Source organism: Mercenaria mercenaria, chromosome 1, assembly GCF_021730395.1.
Source record: "Mercenaria mercenaria strain notata chromosome 1, MADL_Memer_1, whole genome shotgun sequence".
Taxonomy (NCBI): Eukaryota; Metazoa; Mollusca; class Bivalvia; order Venerida; family Veneridae; genus Mercenaria; species Mercenaria mercenaria.
In genome coordinates, this window is record NC_069361.1 from 50,076,419 (window position 1) to 50,094,517 (window position 18,099).

General features: G+C 35.6%; 1 protein-coding gene across 1 annotated transcript in view; it reads right to left on the reverse strand.

Moving 5' to 3' along the window:
* LOC123566702 (protein-cysteine N-palmitoyltransferase HHAT-like) overlaps positions 1-18,099 on the reverse strand; it is a 67,741-nt gene that overhangs the window by 19,602 nt on the left and 30,040 nt on the right. The window contains exons 9-10 of the mRNA XM_053546714.1: positions 15,310-15,511; positions 8,674-8,760 (exon numbers count right to left, since the gene is read on the reverse strand). Coding sequence (XP_053402689.1) covers positions 8,674-8,760; positions 15,310-15,511 — 289 coding nt within the window. The remainder of the gene's footprint in view (positions 1-8,673; positions 8,761-15,309; positions 15,512-18,099) is intronic.

Below are 18,099 nucleotides of genomic sequence, written 5' to 3' on the forward strand. Positions count from 1 at the left end.
ATATTTTATAGTCCACGTATGACGACATCAATGAATTTGAAAATCCTTAAAGGGGTTTAGGAGATACAGAGCGAACACAAAATTGAAGGCTCAAACTTTTGACCATGACCACTGTTACCTTGACCTTGAGCCAACACGGCTGACTAATGAGTTCTGCACATCGTCTTGATGAGATGATCCTTTGACCCAAGTTTCATGAGGTTTACGTGATACAGAGCTCAAACACTTGACCTTGAGTTGTGACTTGATTTTGAGCCGACTCATGAGTTCCGCACCCAAGTTTCATGAAGATCCTTCAAGGGGTTTTGGAGATACAGAGCGGACAAAAAATGGAAGGCTTAAACCTTTGACATTGAGTTGTGACCTTGACTTTTAGCCAACATAGCTGACTCATGAGTTTTGCACATAATCTTGATGGGGTGATCATTTGATCAAAGTTCCATGAAAATCCTTAAAGGGAAATATGAGATACAGAGCAGACACAAATGGAAGGCTCAAACCTTTGGCCTTAGAGTTGTGACCTTGACCTTGAGCCGCAATGGCTGACTCATGAGTTCTGCATATGGTCTTGATGAGGTGATCACTTGACCTTAGTTTCATGAAAATTCTTCAAGGCGTTTAGGAGGTACAGAGCGGACACAAATGAAAGGCTCAAACCTTTGACCTTGAGCAGACATGGCTGACTCATGAGCTCTGCACATGTTATGAGGCAATCATTTGGCCCAAGTTTCATGAAAATCCTTCAAGAGGTTTAGGAAAACAGCGGAGACAAAATGGAAGGCTCAAACTTTTGACCTTGAGTTGTGACCTGGTCCTGAGATGACATGGCTGACTCATGAGTTCTGCATATCATCTTGATTAGGTGATCATTTGATCCAAGTTTTATGAAAATCCTTCAAAGGGTTTAGGAGATACAGAGTGGACACAAAATTGAAGGCTAAACCTTATACCCAGATGTGTGACCTTGACCTTAAGCCGACACATTGTCTTGATGACGTGATCATGTGACCTAAATTTCATGAAAATCCTTCAAGGGGTTTAAAAAACTTCCAAAAAATAAGACATGTTGGAACTCTTATCAACCGAGCAGCCTCCTGGCCGGAGTGAAAGTTCAGCTCGGAACGGTTTTCTACTTAGAGGGTTTAGTTGTTAGCACATAGTGTATTAATAGTTATACAATTACCAAGCAACTGGACTAATTTTAAGTCCCGACTTCGTTTAGTAACTGTATGGAAACACACTATCGAATATGTAAATTCAAGTAAAAGGCAAAAGCCAAATTCTGCTTTTAAAAGTGGTTGGTTTCAGAGGTAATTTTGTGATGACAAATATAGTTTTTTTTCTGAAAATATTGTCTATTTAGGGGTATTTTTCAAATGAAATAAGAAAGCAAAATTTAAGGACCGAAAAATTCATTCAGTTTGCAGGCATTTCCTATAGTCAGCAGTTCCAGCTTAGAAGGGTTTCAATGTCATTATAACAACATCAAGACCTACACAAAAGTCGTGTCAGAACAACTTTGTTCTAGCAGCACTTGAGAAAATGAGCCGTGCCATGAGAAAACCAACATAGTGCGTTTGCGACCAGCATTGATCCAGATCAGCCTGCGCGGAAGGTCCATGCTGTTTGCTTTCAAACCCTATTTTGCACTGTAACTGACAGTGTCTTAAAGCTACTGTCTTAGACATCAAAAGAACTTTTACCCATTTCTTTCTAGATCAATAAGAAAGTTATAAGAATATATTCATATCAAAAGAGAATGACCAGTCCAGCTGATTACTGACCCTGAAAAGTACTTTAAAGCCTTTATGGGTCGACATTTAAGCATGCTGTGATAAAGGAAATTCATTTTCCGAAACAGAATGTCTAGCCAGAGTAGGTAGATATTTTAAGACCTTGTTTCTTCCTGGTCATTACCAATCAGTTGCTTTATATAAGGAAGTTATCATTAATTTACTGCTGTTATTTACAGATTTAAACACAGGGAAAAAATGATTTTCTGAATAAATGAAACTTGGTAGACATTTATCTTTGAAAGTAGAACTTTCCCTTCCATGTAGATTTTTCTAGCGTTTACAAGTACGCTATCTGCATTCACAGATTTTGGTTTGAAACATAAAGGAATCTTTTCTAAACATTTCAAGAATTTTGAGCTCACTTTTTGTTCAAGTGGAAGCAATGAAAAAAGTTCAGGTGTGAAATATCCCTTACCCTGCTAAATTTCTATAATGAACTTGTCCATCTTTCAACTTGGACAGTACCATTAACTGTTAAATGGTGTGCATACCAAAAAGATATTGACTGAATGGCGAACAGTGCAGATCATGATCTGACTGCATGGATGTGCAGGCTGATCATGATCTACACTGGTCATAATGGCAGAATCAATCATGTCCAGTCTAATAAGGGTTATATACACTGCTACTGACATGTCCATATATTTTATGATTGTTTGTTTGTTTGTTTTGGGTTTAATGCCGTTTTTCAACAGTATTTCAGTCATGTAACGGCGAGCAGTTAACCTCACCAGTGTTCCTGGATTCTGTACCAGTACCAACCTGTTCTCCACAAGTAACTGCCAACTTCCCCACATGAATTATCAGAGGTGGAGGACGAATGATTTCAGACACAATGTCTTTTATCAAAGCGTCTCAGAGAACATACACCCTGCCCAGGGATCGAACTCTTGACCCCATGATCCGTAGACCAATGCTCTCCCTACTGAGCTAAGCGGGCAGGCTTATAAATTTTATGAAGAAACTGGATTATTTTCAGTTTCAAATATGTGACGGCCTTTTATAAACAAGAGGACCATAGTGGTTCACCCGAAATTGACTATTTGAACTTGAATATATGTATGACACACTGAATTATGAATAATACTAGCTAGGTTTAGTATATAAAAAAAAAAAAAAACATAAAACAGGTCGAATGCCAAGACCAAGTTTGATGAAATTCAATCAAGTGGATCATGGAAAGATGCTGTTCAAAGGTTTTTTTACTTTTAGTAAAAGGGGCTTAGTGTCCACTTTGATCAAATTTGGAAGTGGACCTTACAATGAAGTTACAGACCAAGTTTGATGAAGAAGCTCATGAGAAGATGTTTAAAAGTTTTCTACTTTTAGCTCAAGAAACCCCTACACGAGGCCAGTGAATCTCTATCATTTGAAGAAAGCCAGGATGCTACACACCAAATTTGATAAAGATCTATCAAGCCTTTAATGAGGAGGTCATTTAAAGGTTTTTCTGTTTAAAGTTTTCGTGGCCCCTTGAAGGTGCCAAGTGCTCTCATTTGTACCAATTTAAGTGAGACCTTAAGTGAGACCCTTGCCAGGATGCTAAAGTCTAAGTTTCGTGTAATTCAGACCATTAGTTTCAGAGAAGAAGATGTTTATGTAACATAAATTGTGGACGACGAAGGATGGACGCCAGACCATCCACCTATACTACTGGCTCACCCTGAACCTTTGGTGAGCTAAAAACTTCTAAGTAAAACACAGGTATCACTGACTTAAGATGTGTTATTAATGAGAAACTAACTCACTGAAACTTGCAACAGTTTTGCCGAAAACGAAATGGCTATATACAAACAAGAGCTGTCCATAAGACAGCAAGTTCGACTTTTCTTAGTGCTAGACTCTAAATTTAGAGCTTTTCCAGTAAAAACTTTATTAAACTAATTTTAACCAAAAAATTCTAAGTTAAAAAGGGGCATAACTCAAAATTCAAATCAGAGTTATGGAGATTGTTTCTCTTGGTGTAGACTTTGATAGTTAACAGCTACTTTAAGTTTCAAGTCAATAGCTTTAATAGTAAAAGAGATATATGACTTTATCAAAAACTTTAACCAACGGCGATGCCGACACCGGGGGCAGTGCAGTAACTTTACTTTTTCTTCCAAAACTCGAGCTAAAAAGAAGCATAAATTCACAGAAATGAAAGCAAGTGTTATGAAACATATGTCATTCACTTGATATTATCATGGAAAAGGAGCGTGTGAAGTTTCGTTCAGTTTTAATGTGCAGTGACTGCGTACCTTGCATATAAAATCACAGACAATCATGAACAGGATATTGCTGAAAAACAATGGAAGTACAAAATGTCATAAAATTTCATCAGAACAATAGCAATTGTTATATACTCTGTGTCATTCAGCTGGTGGGTGTTATCACTGGGAAGGCATGGGTAAATTTTAATTTGAGATGAATTGTTAAGAATCAAAAAGGTGTCCTCACACAATGCAGATGCCAGACAATAGCTCTAGTGACATTTGTTGTAGCCAACTAAAACCATGGCCCTTGACAACTTGAATGGTGATCTACATGTATTACAATCGTTTTTGACTGCTGGAAGAGTTATGAAATATTGCTAAGACTTTATAAATCATTGAATTCGAAGGGTGCCCTTGACCTATAAATTTCAGAGATGCATCAGGTGTGTGAAACATCCAGATGATGAAAAACTCTATGTATCAAAATTTCGCACTGCATAGTGCATGTCACAAACTTCTGCTCTAATAAGATCAAGAATGCAAATAATGTTGAGCATAAATTCTAGTGACCAAGCTGAACTCATCAAATGAATGTTTTGGTGTAAAAAAAAATTGTTTGTTTCCGGTATCCCGACCTACCCTAAATTTTTGGCCCGACCCTAAATGTTTTTATGGCCTTGGAGAACTGCACCTTTTATGCTTTAAACATGGCCAGTGATGTTAGAAATCAACTTACTGATGCCTTAAAGGTATAACCCCCTTATATTCATTTTTTGAAACAAAAATGATTTCCGAAGTCTCCCTTAATAAAAAAAAAATCCCAAAAACATTTTTTTTCAACCTACCTACCCTAATTTTTTTGAGCATGTTACTGGAAACAAAGAATTTTTAGGCCTTAACAAAAAATCATTACAGTGGCACAGCCTATGACTTGAATGCCAACTTCCTGCCACTAAAACTTCACATATCACAATCCAAGTTTCTGCAAATATAACAACAAAAACACATAGCAAATATATTTTTTATGGCAAAGTCATTTTTACAGAAGTAAATATTGATTATAAAAGCAAAAGAATTATTAAATCATCAGATTTCATACTACATAATAAATCATAATAAAAAATTGTTTTGGAATACAATATAAATGTCCAAAAAAACATATCAAAATAACAAACATGGCTTTTTACAGTAAGTATCATTTTCTTACCCAGCTGTACTTGTAAAATTATAGAACAGCCTTCTTAGCATGTACATTTGTACTGTGGAATACAAATACACCCAAACCTGTACTCTGCAGCCACCAAATCGGCAGCTTACAGAAATTGGCTGCTTAAGACAAGTTGAAATTAGAACAAAAAGTCAATATCGGAAGAGAGCAGACTGGCTGCTTATAGCAAGTGACAACTCAATGCAAGTGGCCATTAAGGTAGTTCTACATGTTCAGATCAATTTCTTTTCTACAATGTAGAATTTCATTAAACCCTGATTTTTCCAAACCTCATAATATATGTAGAAAATATGGCAAATTGAAAAGATACAAGTTGTGTGCTCAATGCTTTGCTAGACTGATTTGAAAAATGTTGACCTCATACAAGTTTTCATAATGGGAGTCTATGGGAAAATCAAAACTTCTACTACATTTTCACGAATAAAACTTTTTCTACAATGTAGATTTTAATGAAATTTCTCGCAGCCGTAAATAACCATATGGCCTAGAATATGGTGAAATAAAATGGATAGGACTGTGTGCTTGTTTTTTAGATATTTTCCCATCATATATCAGATTTGTTCATTTCAAGCTGATTTCAAGTCATTATTTGCAATTATTTAATGTGTTAAACATTTTAATTCATACCGTGACTTTCATTTCCGTATATCGAGTCCAGGCATTATTCCAGGTTATCCGGATTTAATGTCACAAATTTACAAGCCAGTTTCCATTAATTCATAAAATGAAAATCTGTTTCCATACACCAAATCCAGGCTTTATTCTACACCTTCTGGACAAATGACTTTATGCCATTACTTCTGGTTTATCAAACATGTAGAACTACCTTAAGAGGGGTTCAAATGCAAACAAGTTTGAAGCAAAATATCAGTAACATATATATAGCAAAATTAATCTCCTTCCCATTTTCTATGTTTCTAAATAACTTCAATATCAATATAAAGCTAAGTGTTTGGCACATTAGACTGTCAAATAAATATATACAAAAAACAAAATATTAAATTGGCCTTTCCATGAGAAAACCTGTATACAAGAGGGCCATGATGGCCCTATATCGCTCACCTGTTATCATTGCACTTGAGAACAAGGTCCTCAGAAAAAATATCTAAGTCCAAAGAACAGGAACACTAAGGGAAGAAATTAAACCAAAAAGAAAAAAAAATTCTTACAAGGTACAGATATGTCAAAATACACCTAAAAATTGGAGGTACCATCCATGTTGTATCACAGAAAAGTGGTCTCGGTTTTTCCCTAGAGCCAATAATAAAAAAGCTACTAAAAACAAGCTATTTATAGTTTTTATAGTTATTTATAGTAAAAGGGAATATATTAAAAAAAATGATTGTAAGTTAACAAAAGAAGGATCTGCCAAATAAATCTGTTGACATAAATGAAATTTCAGATCAGTATCTTCATTAGTTACGGAGATATACCCATTTTAATTTGAAATAAAGGGAGGTAATTTGACATAAAATCAGTCCATAGTTATCTACCCTCATTGGCTCAGTCCAACTAATGACAATAATGAAATTTCAAATAAGTCCTATAAGTACTTACTGATATAAATCCAGTTTGATTACAATCAGGGGAGGTAATCAGATATAAAATAACTCTGAACTTACAAATGGATCTGATTTGTCATGGAATCCAAGATTTATTGTTGTTGAAGATATTTTGGAAGTTTGTATCAAATAAAACCATAAATGAAGTCTCTATATGGCTGCAAAAGCCAAAATAGCCAATTTTGGACCTTTAAGGGGCCATAACTCTGGAACCCATGAAGGAATCTGGCCAGTTCAAGAAAGGAACCAAGATCTTGTAGTGATACAAGTTTTGTGCAAGTTTGGTTAAAATCAAATCATAAATGAAGCTGCCATTGTGCAGACAAGGTCAAATAGCTAATTTTGGCCCTTTCGGGGGCCAAAGCTCTGGAATCCATTATGGGATCTGGCCAGATCAAGAAAGGAACCGAGATCTTATGGTGACACAAGTTTTGTGCAAGTTTAATTAAATTCAAATCATAAATGAAGCTGCTATTGTGCAGACAAGGTCAAAATAGCTAATTCTGGCCCTTTCAGGGGCCATCACTCTGGATCCCATAATGGAATCTGGCCAGTTCAAGAAAGGGACCAAGATCATATGGTGATACAAGTTGTGTGCAAGTTTGGTTAAATAAAATCATAAATGAAGCTGCTATTGTGCAGACAAGGTCAAAATAGCTAGTTCTGGCCCTTTCAGGGGCCATAACTCTGGAACCCATAATGAAACCTGACCAGTTCAAAAAAGGAACCAAGATCTTATGATGATACAAGTTGTGTGCCAGTTTGGTAAAAATCAAATTATAAATAAAGCTGCTATTGTGCAGACAAGGTCAAAATAGCTAATTTTGGCCCTTTCAGGGGCCATAACTCTGGAACCTGTAACAGGATCTGGCCAGTTCAAGAAAGGAACCGAGCTCTTATGGTGATACAAGTTGTGTGTAAGTTTGGTTAGAATAAAGTCATAAATAAAACCACTATCATGCAGACAAGAAATTGTTGACGGACGCACGAGACGCACGGACTGACGACAGACGAAGGGTGATCACAAAAGCTCACCTTGTCACTATGTGACAGATGAGCTAAAAAGACAAAAAAATCAAAATTGAGATTACAAAATACTCATAAAGAAAATTCTTTTACCTTTCAAATCTGAAAATTTTATTATAAGTGCTTATCTTCACTATTTCAAGAGTTACAATGATTTTAAGTGTCACAGAATGCATTTTGAGATCTGACGTTTAGAACATGATGAAAGCAGTATAATGCCCCTGTGCATGACATGTATTTTTCATATCACTAATGCAACAAATTTTGCGTATCTACACACCTCTATATTTTCATCATGGCATTGCATGGATGCTTTGGAATTTCTGTTGCCATGACAACACAAATAACATTTATTTGTAAAATATGGTAGAATTTGATTTCCTTTAGATAACTGTCTTACAATATACTTGTTTCTAGTTTCTGCGTGAACATATTAAGAAAAACAAGGACTTTCCAGTATTTTAAATTACTTATAATAAAATAGTTATAACATGTCACTAATACAAGTTTTCTCATGGAACGGCCCAAATATACGTATATGGCAAATGAGATTGTCAATTATTTTATCTGCTGCTGCTTGACAGTTGTTTCCAGTCATTAATATAATAATTCTGCCGACAGTTCTTGCAAACTTTCTACAGTTCCAACATTAACTCTTCAATACTTCTGAGAAGTAAATGCCTCCCAACTGAAGCAGATTCTTCCTATGTTAAATTATACCCTATCAGTGAAACAAACTTTTTGCAACAACAAACAGACTTTAGTGTTGCTCTATAGAGGACGAGCTGCTTATTTCTTAGACTAGATTCCTCCACATTACAGTCTAGTTTCTGGTTTTGCCCCCTATAACTGTTTCATTTTCTCACGTCTGAGAACCCATCTGTTGACTTCAATACCATTCTGTATGGCACAGTATGTACAGGTTGCCAAAACAGCAAATGAGCCAGCCGTACCTGAAAATCAAATTTCACAAATGCATTAGAAATGTATTTACATCTACATACAGTCAAGAAAATATGTCCATAAATAAATACTTCAATAATTCATATGGTATCTATAACCAGAGTAAATGTATACAAAACCTAACTGAAAGACTTTGCTTCACTTGAATGACCTATGCACGTCAGAAAACAATGCTTTATGAAAATGACTGTTAAGCAAAAGCTGTTTGTAAAACACATATGACCATTGTGATGATATGTTGGCTATCACCTTGGGTGTTATTACTTTTCTCAGGCTGACAATATCCCATATCAGTCTTACTGGCCTGTGTTATTTATATAATTATTATGTACAATATAAGTGTCATCATGATATACTTAGCGAGGAATTCACCAAACACCCTTTTACTGGACATATGAATCGAACATTTATCATCACAGTGAAAACAACCATTTTCAGCTAACATGAACAAATCAATTCCTGTCAGCTGAGAATCTATATATATCACATCCATTATGACAATTATTGTTTTACCAGGTGTACTGAGGCTTGAATATTAAGGACACAAAATTGGATAAACAAATTACGATATAATGCTCAGAACTAGGAGTAATTTACAACTTTTTCAAGGATTACTAAGACAACATACGTCAATAACTTGTGAAATTGTCTATATATAGATAATCGAGAATTTAGTAAGTGCAAAATGCTTAGCCTGAAACATGTCAAAACAAAACATCCTAATTTGTAGAAAGAACAGCTCTATAAACAGACTAAAAATGTATCCACTGGACATGAATGCAGAAGTATATGACCTGTAAACAATGTCATTTCTATAATGGAAAAACTTCAGTCACTTACTGTGACCTTGACTACACTGACTCATGCTATAATGTATTAAGAGCAAGGTACATGTATTACAAGGGGGATGTCCATTAGTTGTCAGGCCCGGATCCAGAAATAGTTGTCTGGGGGGTACAGGATAGGTGCAGGAGCAGGGACTTCTGTCTATGTTAGTGGGTCAGGAAGGTCTCCCCTAGATTTTTTTTTTAAAATACAGGTATGAAATGGTGACCTCTGGTGCATTTTAGGTAATCATTCATGGAGGGGTTATTCCCCTTTTGATGGGTGTGAAATGGTGGCCTCTGGTGCGTTTCTGGGTCTAAATTTTGAAAGAATATTATTCCTTCGCATCTTTGGTAAGTATAGGTCACTTCTCAGCTAACTGGAGAAGGGGGGGGGATGCATGTGCCCACTTGGCCTGGCCCTGGTTGTGATCAATATTTATTCCAAGTTATAGTCAATGTTTATCCAAAGTTAATGAATATGCATCAATGCATAAAGAAACTACAGCTGCTTTTGAGAAAAGTGCATGTCTTTCACAACTGCCTAATCATCTGAATAGTAAGTCTGCCTTTATATACTGTTTACTCACAGAAAATATACCTTTTGATAGTTTTGGAGTAAGTTTTGGAGTAAGTTTTGGAGTAAGCAGCCTATGGGTAAGTTTTGAAGTAAGCAGCCTAACTTGGCTGAGGACTTATTGGCAAACATATTTTGTTCAAGTTTGGTGAAGATCTGATGAGAACTGTTGACTTAAGAGTGCGGACAAGATTTGTGACAGACTGACTCACACACACACTGACATGAGTAAATCAATATGGCTCCCACAACAGTGATGTAGGAGACATAATTACTTAAAATGCTTCTCCTTGTGAGTTTGACTACGACCTTTGAGCTATGGACCTGAATCTTGCATCTGACATCTGGTCTTATAATTAAGGTGAATTGTTTTGCCATGCTATTTCAACATCCAAGCAAGCAAATGAACAAGAAAAACAACCTTAAACCTTTGACCTCCAAATGTGACCTTGACCTTTAAGTTAGGGTTCTGGGGCACCCAGGCAACTCATGATCTTGTTATAATGAATGTTTGAGCCAGATTATTTGAATATCAATTCATGCATACAAATTATAGAATTGACAAAAAACAAGAGATCACAGAGTGATTTTGGCGCCCACCAATGTGCAATTTTTGAGTGTTCCAAATTTCAAGACTTATTGACTAGCTTAAGGTCAAATTTCATTTCCGTACACAACACTGTGCATGTGGTCCAAATTCGAAAGCTGAAGCTCGAGAAATGTGAAAGTAGGTCACTAGATCAATTTCAAGGACAAAGGTCTTTGTACACAAAACTATGCATGTGCATCAAGTTTGAAGGCTGTAGTTTGAGAAATCTGAAAGTGGGTCACTAGGTCAATCTTAAGGTCAAAGTTTATTTCGGTACACAAAACTAAGCAAGTGGTCCAAATTTGAAGGCTGTAGCTTGGGAAATGTAAAAGTAGGTTACTAGGTCAAAATCAAGGTTAAATTACACTTCAGAACACAAATATATGCATGTGGTCCAAATTTAAAGCCTGTACCTTCAGAAATGTGAAAGTCACTAGGTCAATGTCAAGGTCAACGTTTGTTTCGGTACACAATCCTATGCATATGGTCTAAATTTGAAGCCTGTAGCTACAGAAATGTGAAAGTAGGTCACTAGGTCAATCTTAAGGGCAAAGCTCATTTCGGTACACAAAACTATGCAAGTGGTCCAAATTTGAAGGCTGTAGCTCGAGAAATGTGAAAGTAGGTCACTAGGTCAAAATCAAGGTCAAATTTTATATCGGAACACAAAACTATACATGTGGTCCAAATTTGAAGCCTGTACCTTCAAAAATGTGAATGTAGGACACTAAGTCAATGTAAAGGTCAAAGTTTGTTTCGGTACAGAAAACTATGCATGTGGTCCAAATTTGAAGGCTGTAGCTTGAGAAATGTGAAAGTAGGTCACTAGGTCAAAATCAAGGTCAAATTTCATTTCGGAACACAAAACTATGCATGTGGCCCAAATTTGAAGCCTGTACCTTCAAAATGTGAAAGTAGGTCACTAGGTCAATGTCAAGGTCAAAGTTTTTTTCAGTGCACAAAACTATGCATGTGGTCCAAATTTGAAGGCTGTAGCTACAGAAATGTGAAAGTAGGTCACTAGGTCAAAATCAAGGTCAACTCATGTCAAGGTTCATCTTGCCACTCAAAACCATATATGTGGTCCAAATATGAATGTTGTAGGTTATTGACCAGAAGATTTTAAAAGCTTTTCCATATATAAGTCTATATGAACCATGTGACCCCCGGGGCGGGGCCATATTTGACCCTAGGGGGATAATTTGAACAAACTTGGTAGAGAACCACTAGATGATGCTACATTACAAATGCCAAAGCCCTAGGCTTTGTGGTTTGGACAAGAAGATTTTAAAAGTTTTTCCCTATACAAGTCTATGTAAACCATGTGACCCCCGGGGCGGGGCCATATTTGACCCTAGGGTGATAATTTGAACAATTTTAGTAGAAGACCACTAGATGATGTCACATACAAAATATCAAAGCCCTAGGCCCTGTTGTTTTGAATAAGAGGTTTTTCAAAGTTTTTCCCTATATAAGTCTATATAAACCATGTAACCCCCGGGGCAAGCCATATTAGACCCCAGGGAAAGAATTTGAATCATCTTGGTAGAGGACCACTAGATGATGTTTCATACCAAATATCAAAGCCCTAGACTCTGTGGTTTTGGACAAGAAGATTTTCAAAGTTTTTCCCTATATAAATCTATGTAAATTATAGAAATAAACAAAGGGCCATAACTCACTAAACAATTGTTGAACCAGTCTGACTTTCAGGGGGACACAACTAGGGTACCAATACATCATTCTGACAAAGTTTGGTCAAAATCCCCCCTGTAGTTTCTGAGGAGATGCGATAACGAGAAATTGTTAACGGATGTACGGACAGACCACGGACGCAGAGTGATTTGAATGAGGGAAAATCTTTGACTTTTAAAGTTGGACCTTGACCTTTCATCTAGGTTTAGGTACGCATCTAGTTTTCTTTGATGATTTTAAGAAAATTGTTCACCAGTACTTCCGTACATAATGCTGCCAGTTATTCTTATCAGTGTTCTTGAATGCCTTATCAGATTTAACCTGTTCTCCACAAGTAACTGATAATTTCCACACACCATTCATTTCAGTGTTGCAATGCAAATGACTTTGGACATTTTGTCTTCGGCTATCAGCGTGTATGAAATATGCTCCATCAGAAATTCAAATCAGCGACCACCTGACTGAAAGGCCTATGCTCTATCTATGACCTAACTCTCATGCAACTGCTGCAACTACTTTTTGATTAAAAAACAAATGCACAAAATTTACAAATTATCCCATTTTACCTTCAAATAACCCTTTGGGGAAAAAATATAAACCGCCCCAATTTTCCCCCGAAGAAACAAAACATGGGAAACAAGAAAGCAGAAATTTTGGGAAATGGGAAGAAGAGTTCTCTGTACCATGGTGCTGACAGAAATCAGTTGAAAATAGAAAATATGTAAACCCCCTTTGGGAAGGGTTTTTAATGAAAAGGTATAAAAAAAATTTTATAAATTGGTATAATAAAAGAGGACCATGATGGCCTGAATGCATCCTCTTCCACATGCCCCATTTTTTGAGTATGAGTCGTTGCCCTAGATATTTCAAGATAAAAATGTGACCAATTTTCATGAAAGTCCATTAAAAAATAGGGTTTGAGAGGTCACGGGGTTTTTTTTTATTGACTTTTGACATAGTTTTCAAAGGTACGTGACCCGGTTTGGAACTTTACCTTTTTCATAAAGGTAAACATTTCAAATTTTCATGAAGATTCTGAAAAAATTGGCCTTAGAGAGGTCAAAAGATTTTTTCTAATTTTAGACCTATGCCCTACTTTTTGACCGCAGTTGACCCAATTTCAAATTGCCTAGTATCATAGTTTGGTTTTAGACCAACTTTCTACGATCCATAAAAAATAGGGCCCTTTAGAGAGGTCAAAATTTTTTTTGATTTTTTCCCTTGACCTAGTTTTTAACGCACGTGACCATTTCAAAACTTGCCCTAGAATATCAAGGGAAATTCTGACTTTTTCATGAAACCCATTAAAGGGTATGGCCTTTAGAGGGGTACAAGGTTTTTCTTTTCAAGCCCTATGCCCTAGTTTTTGATCGGTTGCCCATTTCAAACTTCCTTGTATTAAAGTAAACATTCAGACCGATTCATACAGATCCCATGAAAAAATATGGCCTCTAGAGAGGTCACAACTTTTTTTCATTATTTGCCCTATGCCCCCATTTTTTTGAGGCCGGACCATTTTCAAATTGACCTAGATTCTCAAGATGAACATTTGACCAATTTTTATGGAGTCATTCACAAGTATGGCCTCAAAAGAGGCACAAGGTTTTTCTTTTTTAGACCCCGACCAATTTTTTGCCCGCATTGACCCTGTTCCGAATTGACCTAGATTATAAAGGCACTAGCAATTTTAAAGATCCCATGAAAAATATGGCCTTGAGAGGTCAAAAGGTTTTTTTTTAATTTGCCCTACTGCCTTAGTTTCAAACCACGTGCCCCACTTTCAAACCCTGACCTGAATCATCATGATGAAATTCTAAAAAAATTTTTCAGAAGATCTCATGAAATATATGGTTCTAGAGAGGTCAAAGGTTTTTCTTTTTTTGAACTCTACTATTTTTTTGGCACGTGCCCCAGTTTAAAACTTGCCCTAGATATCATCAGATGAACATTAAAACCCAATTTTCTACAGCCCCATAAAAAATTGGGCCCTTTAGAGGGTCAAAAGGTTTTTTTTCTATTTTTGACCTACTGGCCCTGTTTTGATGGCAAGTGACCCATTTCGAACCTGCCCTGATATATAAGGTAAACGTTTGACCAATTTTTCATAAAGATTTTGTGTATATGGCCTCTGAGAGGTCAAAAGGGTTTTTCTATTTTAACTACGACCTTTTTTTTTATGCACGGCCCATTTTCGAACCCCCCTAGATATCTAAAGATAAACATTTGCCCAATTTTCGGAAGATCTCGAAATATAGGGGCTTAGAGGGTAAAAGGTTTTTTTTCTATTTTGCCCTACTGACCTAGTTTTGTTTGGCACTTGCCCAGTTCAAAACGCCCTGATTCATCAAGATGAACATTCTGACCAATTTTCATAAAGATCCACAAAAATTGCCTCTAGAGGGTCCAAGCAAAAGTTTACGGAGGAGGCGCAAGCGGCACCGCGCGATCAAAAAAAGTCACCTTGTCACTTTGGGACAGGGGGCTAATAAAATAACTTAGAAATTATTTACAAACCAGTATAAAATTTAGTAAAAGTAACTTAAAAAATTATTTAAAACCAGCCCAAAAAAGTAAAAAATAATTTTGTGAAATATTTACAAACATTTAAGTTTTTAATAATTTATAGGATGGAAGAGAAAACGGGAATTTTGGTGTCAAATGATTTTTATATGATATTTTATCTGATTCAGTTATAAAGTCTTCATTTTAGACACTACTTGGAAAAATACACTCAAATATTTTCTTCTACATTGAGATTTTTAAATTTATTCAAAAAATTTCTTCTTGAAGTTAAAACTTGGATTACTTTGATCTGACAGATATTGCAGAATGGAAAAACATACTAAAAAAATACCTCAATATGTTTAACTACAGATATACTACATATCACAGATCCAATCTTCTCTAAGGAGACACCCATATAGTTCAGCAGAATCCACAGTAGTATATAGTACTCAGCACCGTGCCAGTAGAAAATATACGTAAAACACAGCAATGACCCGATAATCTGCCGATGAAAGCCCGCCTGTGAACCACCACATGGCACATAGATATACCTGCAATTAAAATTTGTTTTTTTTTTATTTTCTTTAATTTCAATTTACTATAAAATCTTATGTTTGTGTGTTAACGTTAAAAGTTTGCTCTTTTTTAAATTGAAACTGGTGTGTATAGTAGAGCATTAGCAATATATGGCCAACCTGAGAAACAGACAGGTCTTTTCACAGAAAGTGAGCACAGCAAAAAATAAATCCTGTGCCAACTTGTTTTTTTTTATAGCATTTAAAGGTCTATAAAACACGATTCTTAATGGAAAAACACCATATCAAGGTGCTTTATGGTAATTTTTCCCTGCGTAATGAAAAAGGAAAAACAAAAGAACAAAATGTGGGGTGTGTTGTGGGGGGGGGGGGGGGGAGCACAATAACCCCCCCCCCCCCCTTCCCTTGTGTTATGCAGGACGGGTGTTTTTACCTATTCCACAACCCGAGATACAAAAATTTCCAAACTTTGCCTTAAAAACAAAAAACGGAGGAAATATTTCAAGTCAACAATATAACCCATCACCCGATTCTTTCCCAAATTAACCGACAAATCAAAATGCTCTATTTTATGAACAAACAACATTTTTCCCCTTTAAATAAATAAACTAAAAAGGTATTTGCAGATATTTTTTTTTTTTATAAAAGATATATTAAATTTTTCTTCCTAAAAGATAGAACTATCAGATCGTCAAAAATAGCCCTAAATTTGCTGATAGAAAACATTGTTCACTAAAAACCCTTTTTTCCCATAAAATCCATTAAAATATCTAAAACCCTTTTGTGCTAACCTATGAAAAAAAAAATGTCTGACAGAAAAAAAAGTTTAAAAGATTTTTTCGAGTGGAAAAAATTTTTACCGAGAAATGAGAATGCATGCTTTAATGGGTTGCAGAACAAACGAGGACTTGGGAAAATTCCAATTTGGTACAACAGTACCAAATTTTACCAGATTTTATGTCTATTTCAAATAAAAACATTCAAAAGGGGTTTTTCATACAAAAAGGGGGCAGTCGGGTGCAATTTTTTTTTTCTAATTTTAATTAAGTATCAGTCTCCAGCCTTTAGCAGTCAGGATGTAACGTTTCAAAGTTTCACGTTTATTTCCCCTTTGAGTTTTTGCTTAATTTTTCATACTTGTTTTAATTATCAAAAAATTTCAAAAACCCCCCTGGCCAATTCCTTTATTTTGAAAGTGGATAGTGCAATTTTTCCTGAATCCTTGAAATCTTTCTTTTTGTATGCAGTAAAAAACTTACCCAAGGTTTTGAAGTTTACCAAAGGTTAAAGCTAAAAACCTTAGCATCCCCTTTTTTTTCGTCCCGATCAGATAAAAGAGAATTTTTTAACCACAGATTGCACTTTTTTACTGTATAGGTCCTTTGTGAGAACAGAAAAAAAGACTTTTTTGAAAAACTTACCTGAGTTAAATTATATTTTTAACTAATCAGGTTTAAAAGCTTTAAAAAATAGCGAAATAGGTTACTAACTTAAAACAGTTACACCCCTGCTGTTTAGAATTTTTAAACTTAGGAGTACTTTTAAATTCATGTACATAAATGACTTGTAAATAAAAATAAATATTTATAGTGAGTTTTGGTTTGAAATACTTCTGTTAGGTTTTGAGTAGAATAACAATTTTTGGGGTTAAACACCTTTCTAGCTTTAAAACTGCTTTTTATGGGGAATTCCCTGGGGGGCCCCTTTGGGAAAGCTTCGGCACGGGCAGGAACCCCATAGAAAGCCCAACTGTGTATGAGCCACGGATGGTTCCTAAATGAAAAGGTTCGCTTCCAAGCAGGCAACATGAAGTTTTTCACAGCAACATGCAGATTTTATACAGACAACATGAAAATTTGACACAGGCAACTTGAGGATTTGGCACAAGAACATGAAAATTGAGACTACATGGGCAACTTGTGGATTTAGTATTACGGCAACAAGAATATTTGACACAGGTAACAAGATAAGACACTGGCTACAAGATCTGACACAGGCAACTTGGAAGTTTGACACAGACAACTTAAGAATTTGAAACATGCAACATGAAGATTTGTCAATTTATAGCTATATGAAAATTTTACAAAGGAAACTTGAGAAAATGAAAGACAACTTTAGGGGAAAAGACAAAAAACAAAACTGGAATTTGAACAGACAATTTAGAATTTTACACGAAATTTAAGAATTTGACACTGCAACTTAAGAATTTGACACAGGCAACTTGAGAATTTGATACAGGCAACATGAAGATTTGACAATCTGATACAGCTATATGAAGATTTGACATAGGCTATATGAGGATATGACACAGGCAACACAAGAAAAAAATTAGTTCCCTTACTGTTCTTTATGTGGATCAACACAATGAGATCAATGAAAATTAGTCCCCCATGAAAATTATGATTTCACAATACCAGAGCCTTATGGTTATTGTATATCATTAAATAACACTGAGTTTATCTTTTAGGAAAACACCTAGGATCCCCTTTAAAGATCATTTAAATTTTACTACTTGACTCTAGTTTAAAACCATCACTTTCATATATCTATAATTAGTGTTTTTTGAAAGAAAATGTAAGTCAATACTAATGAAATAACAAAGG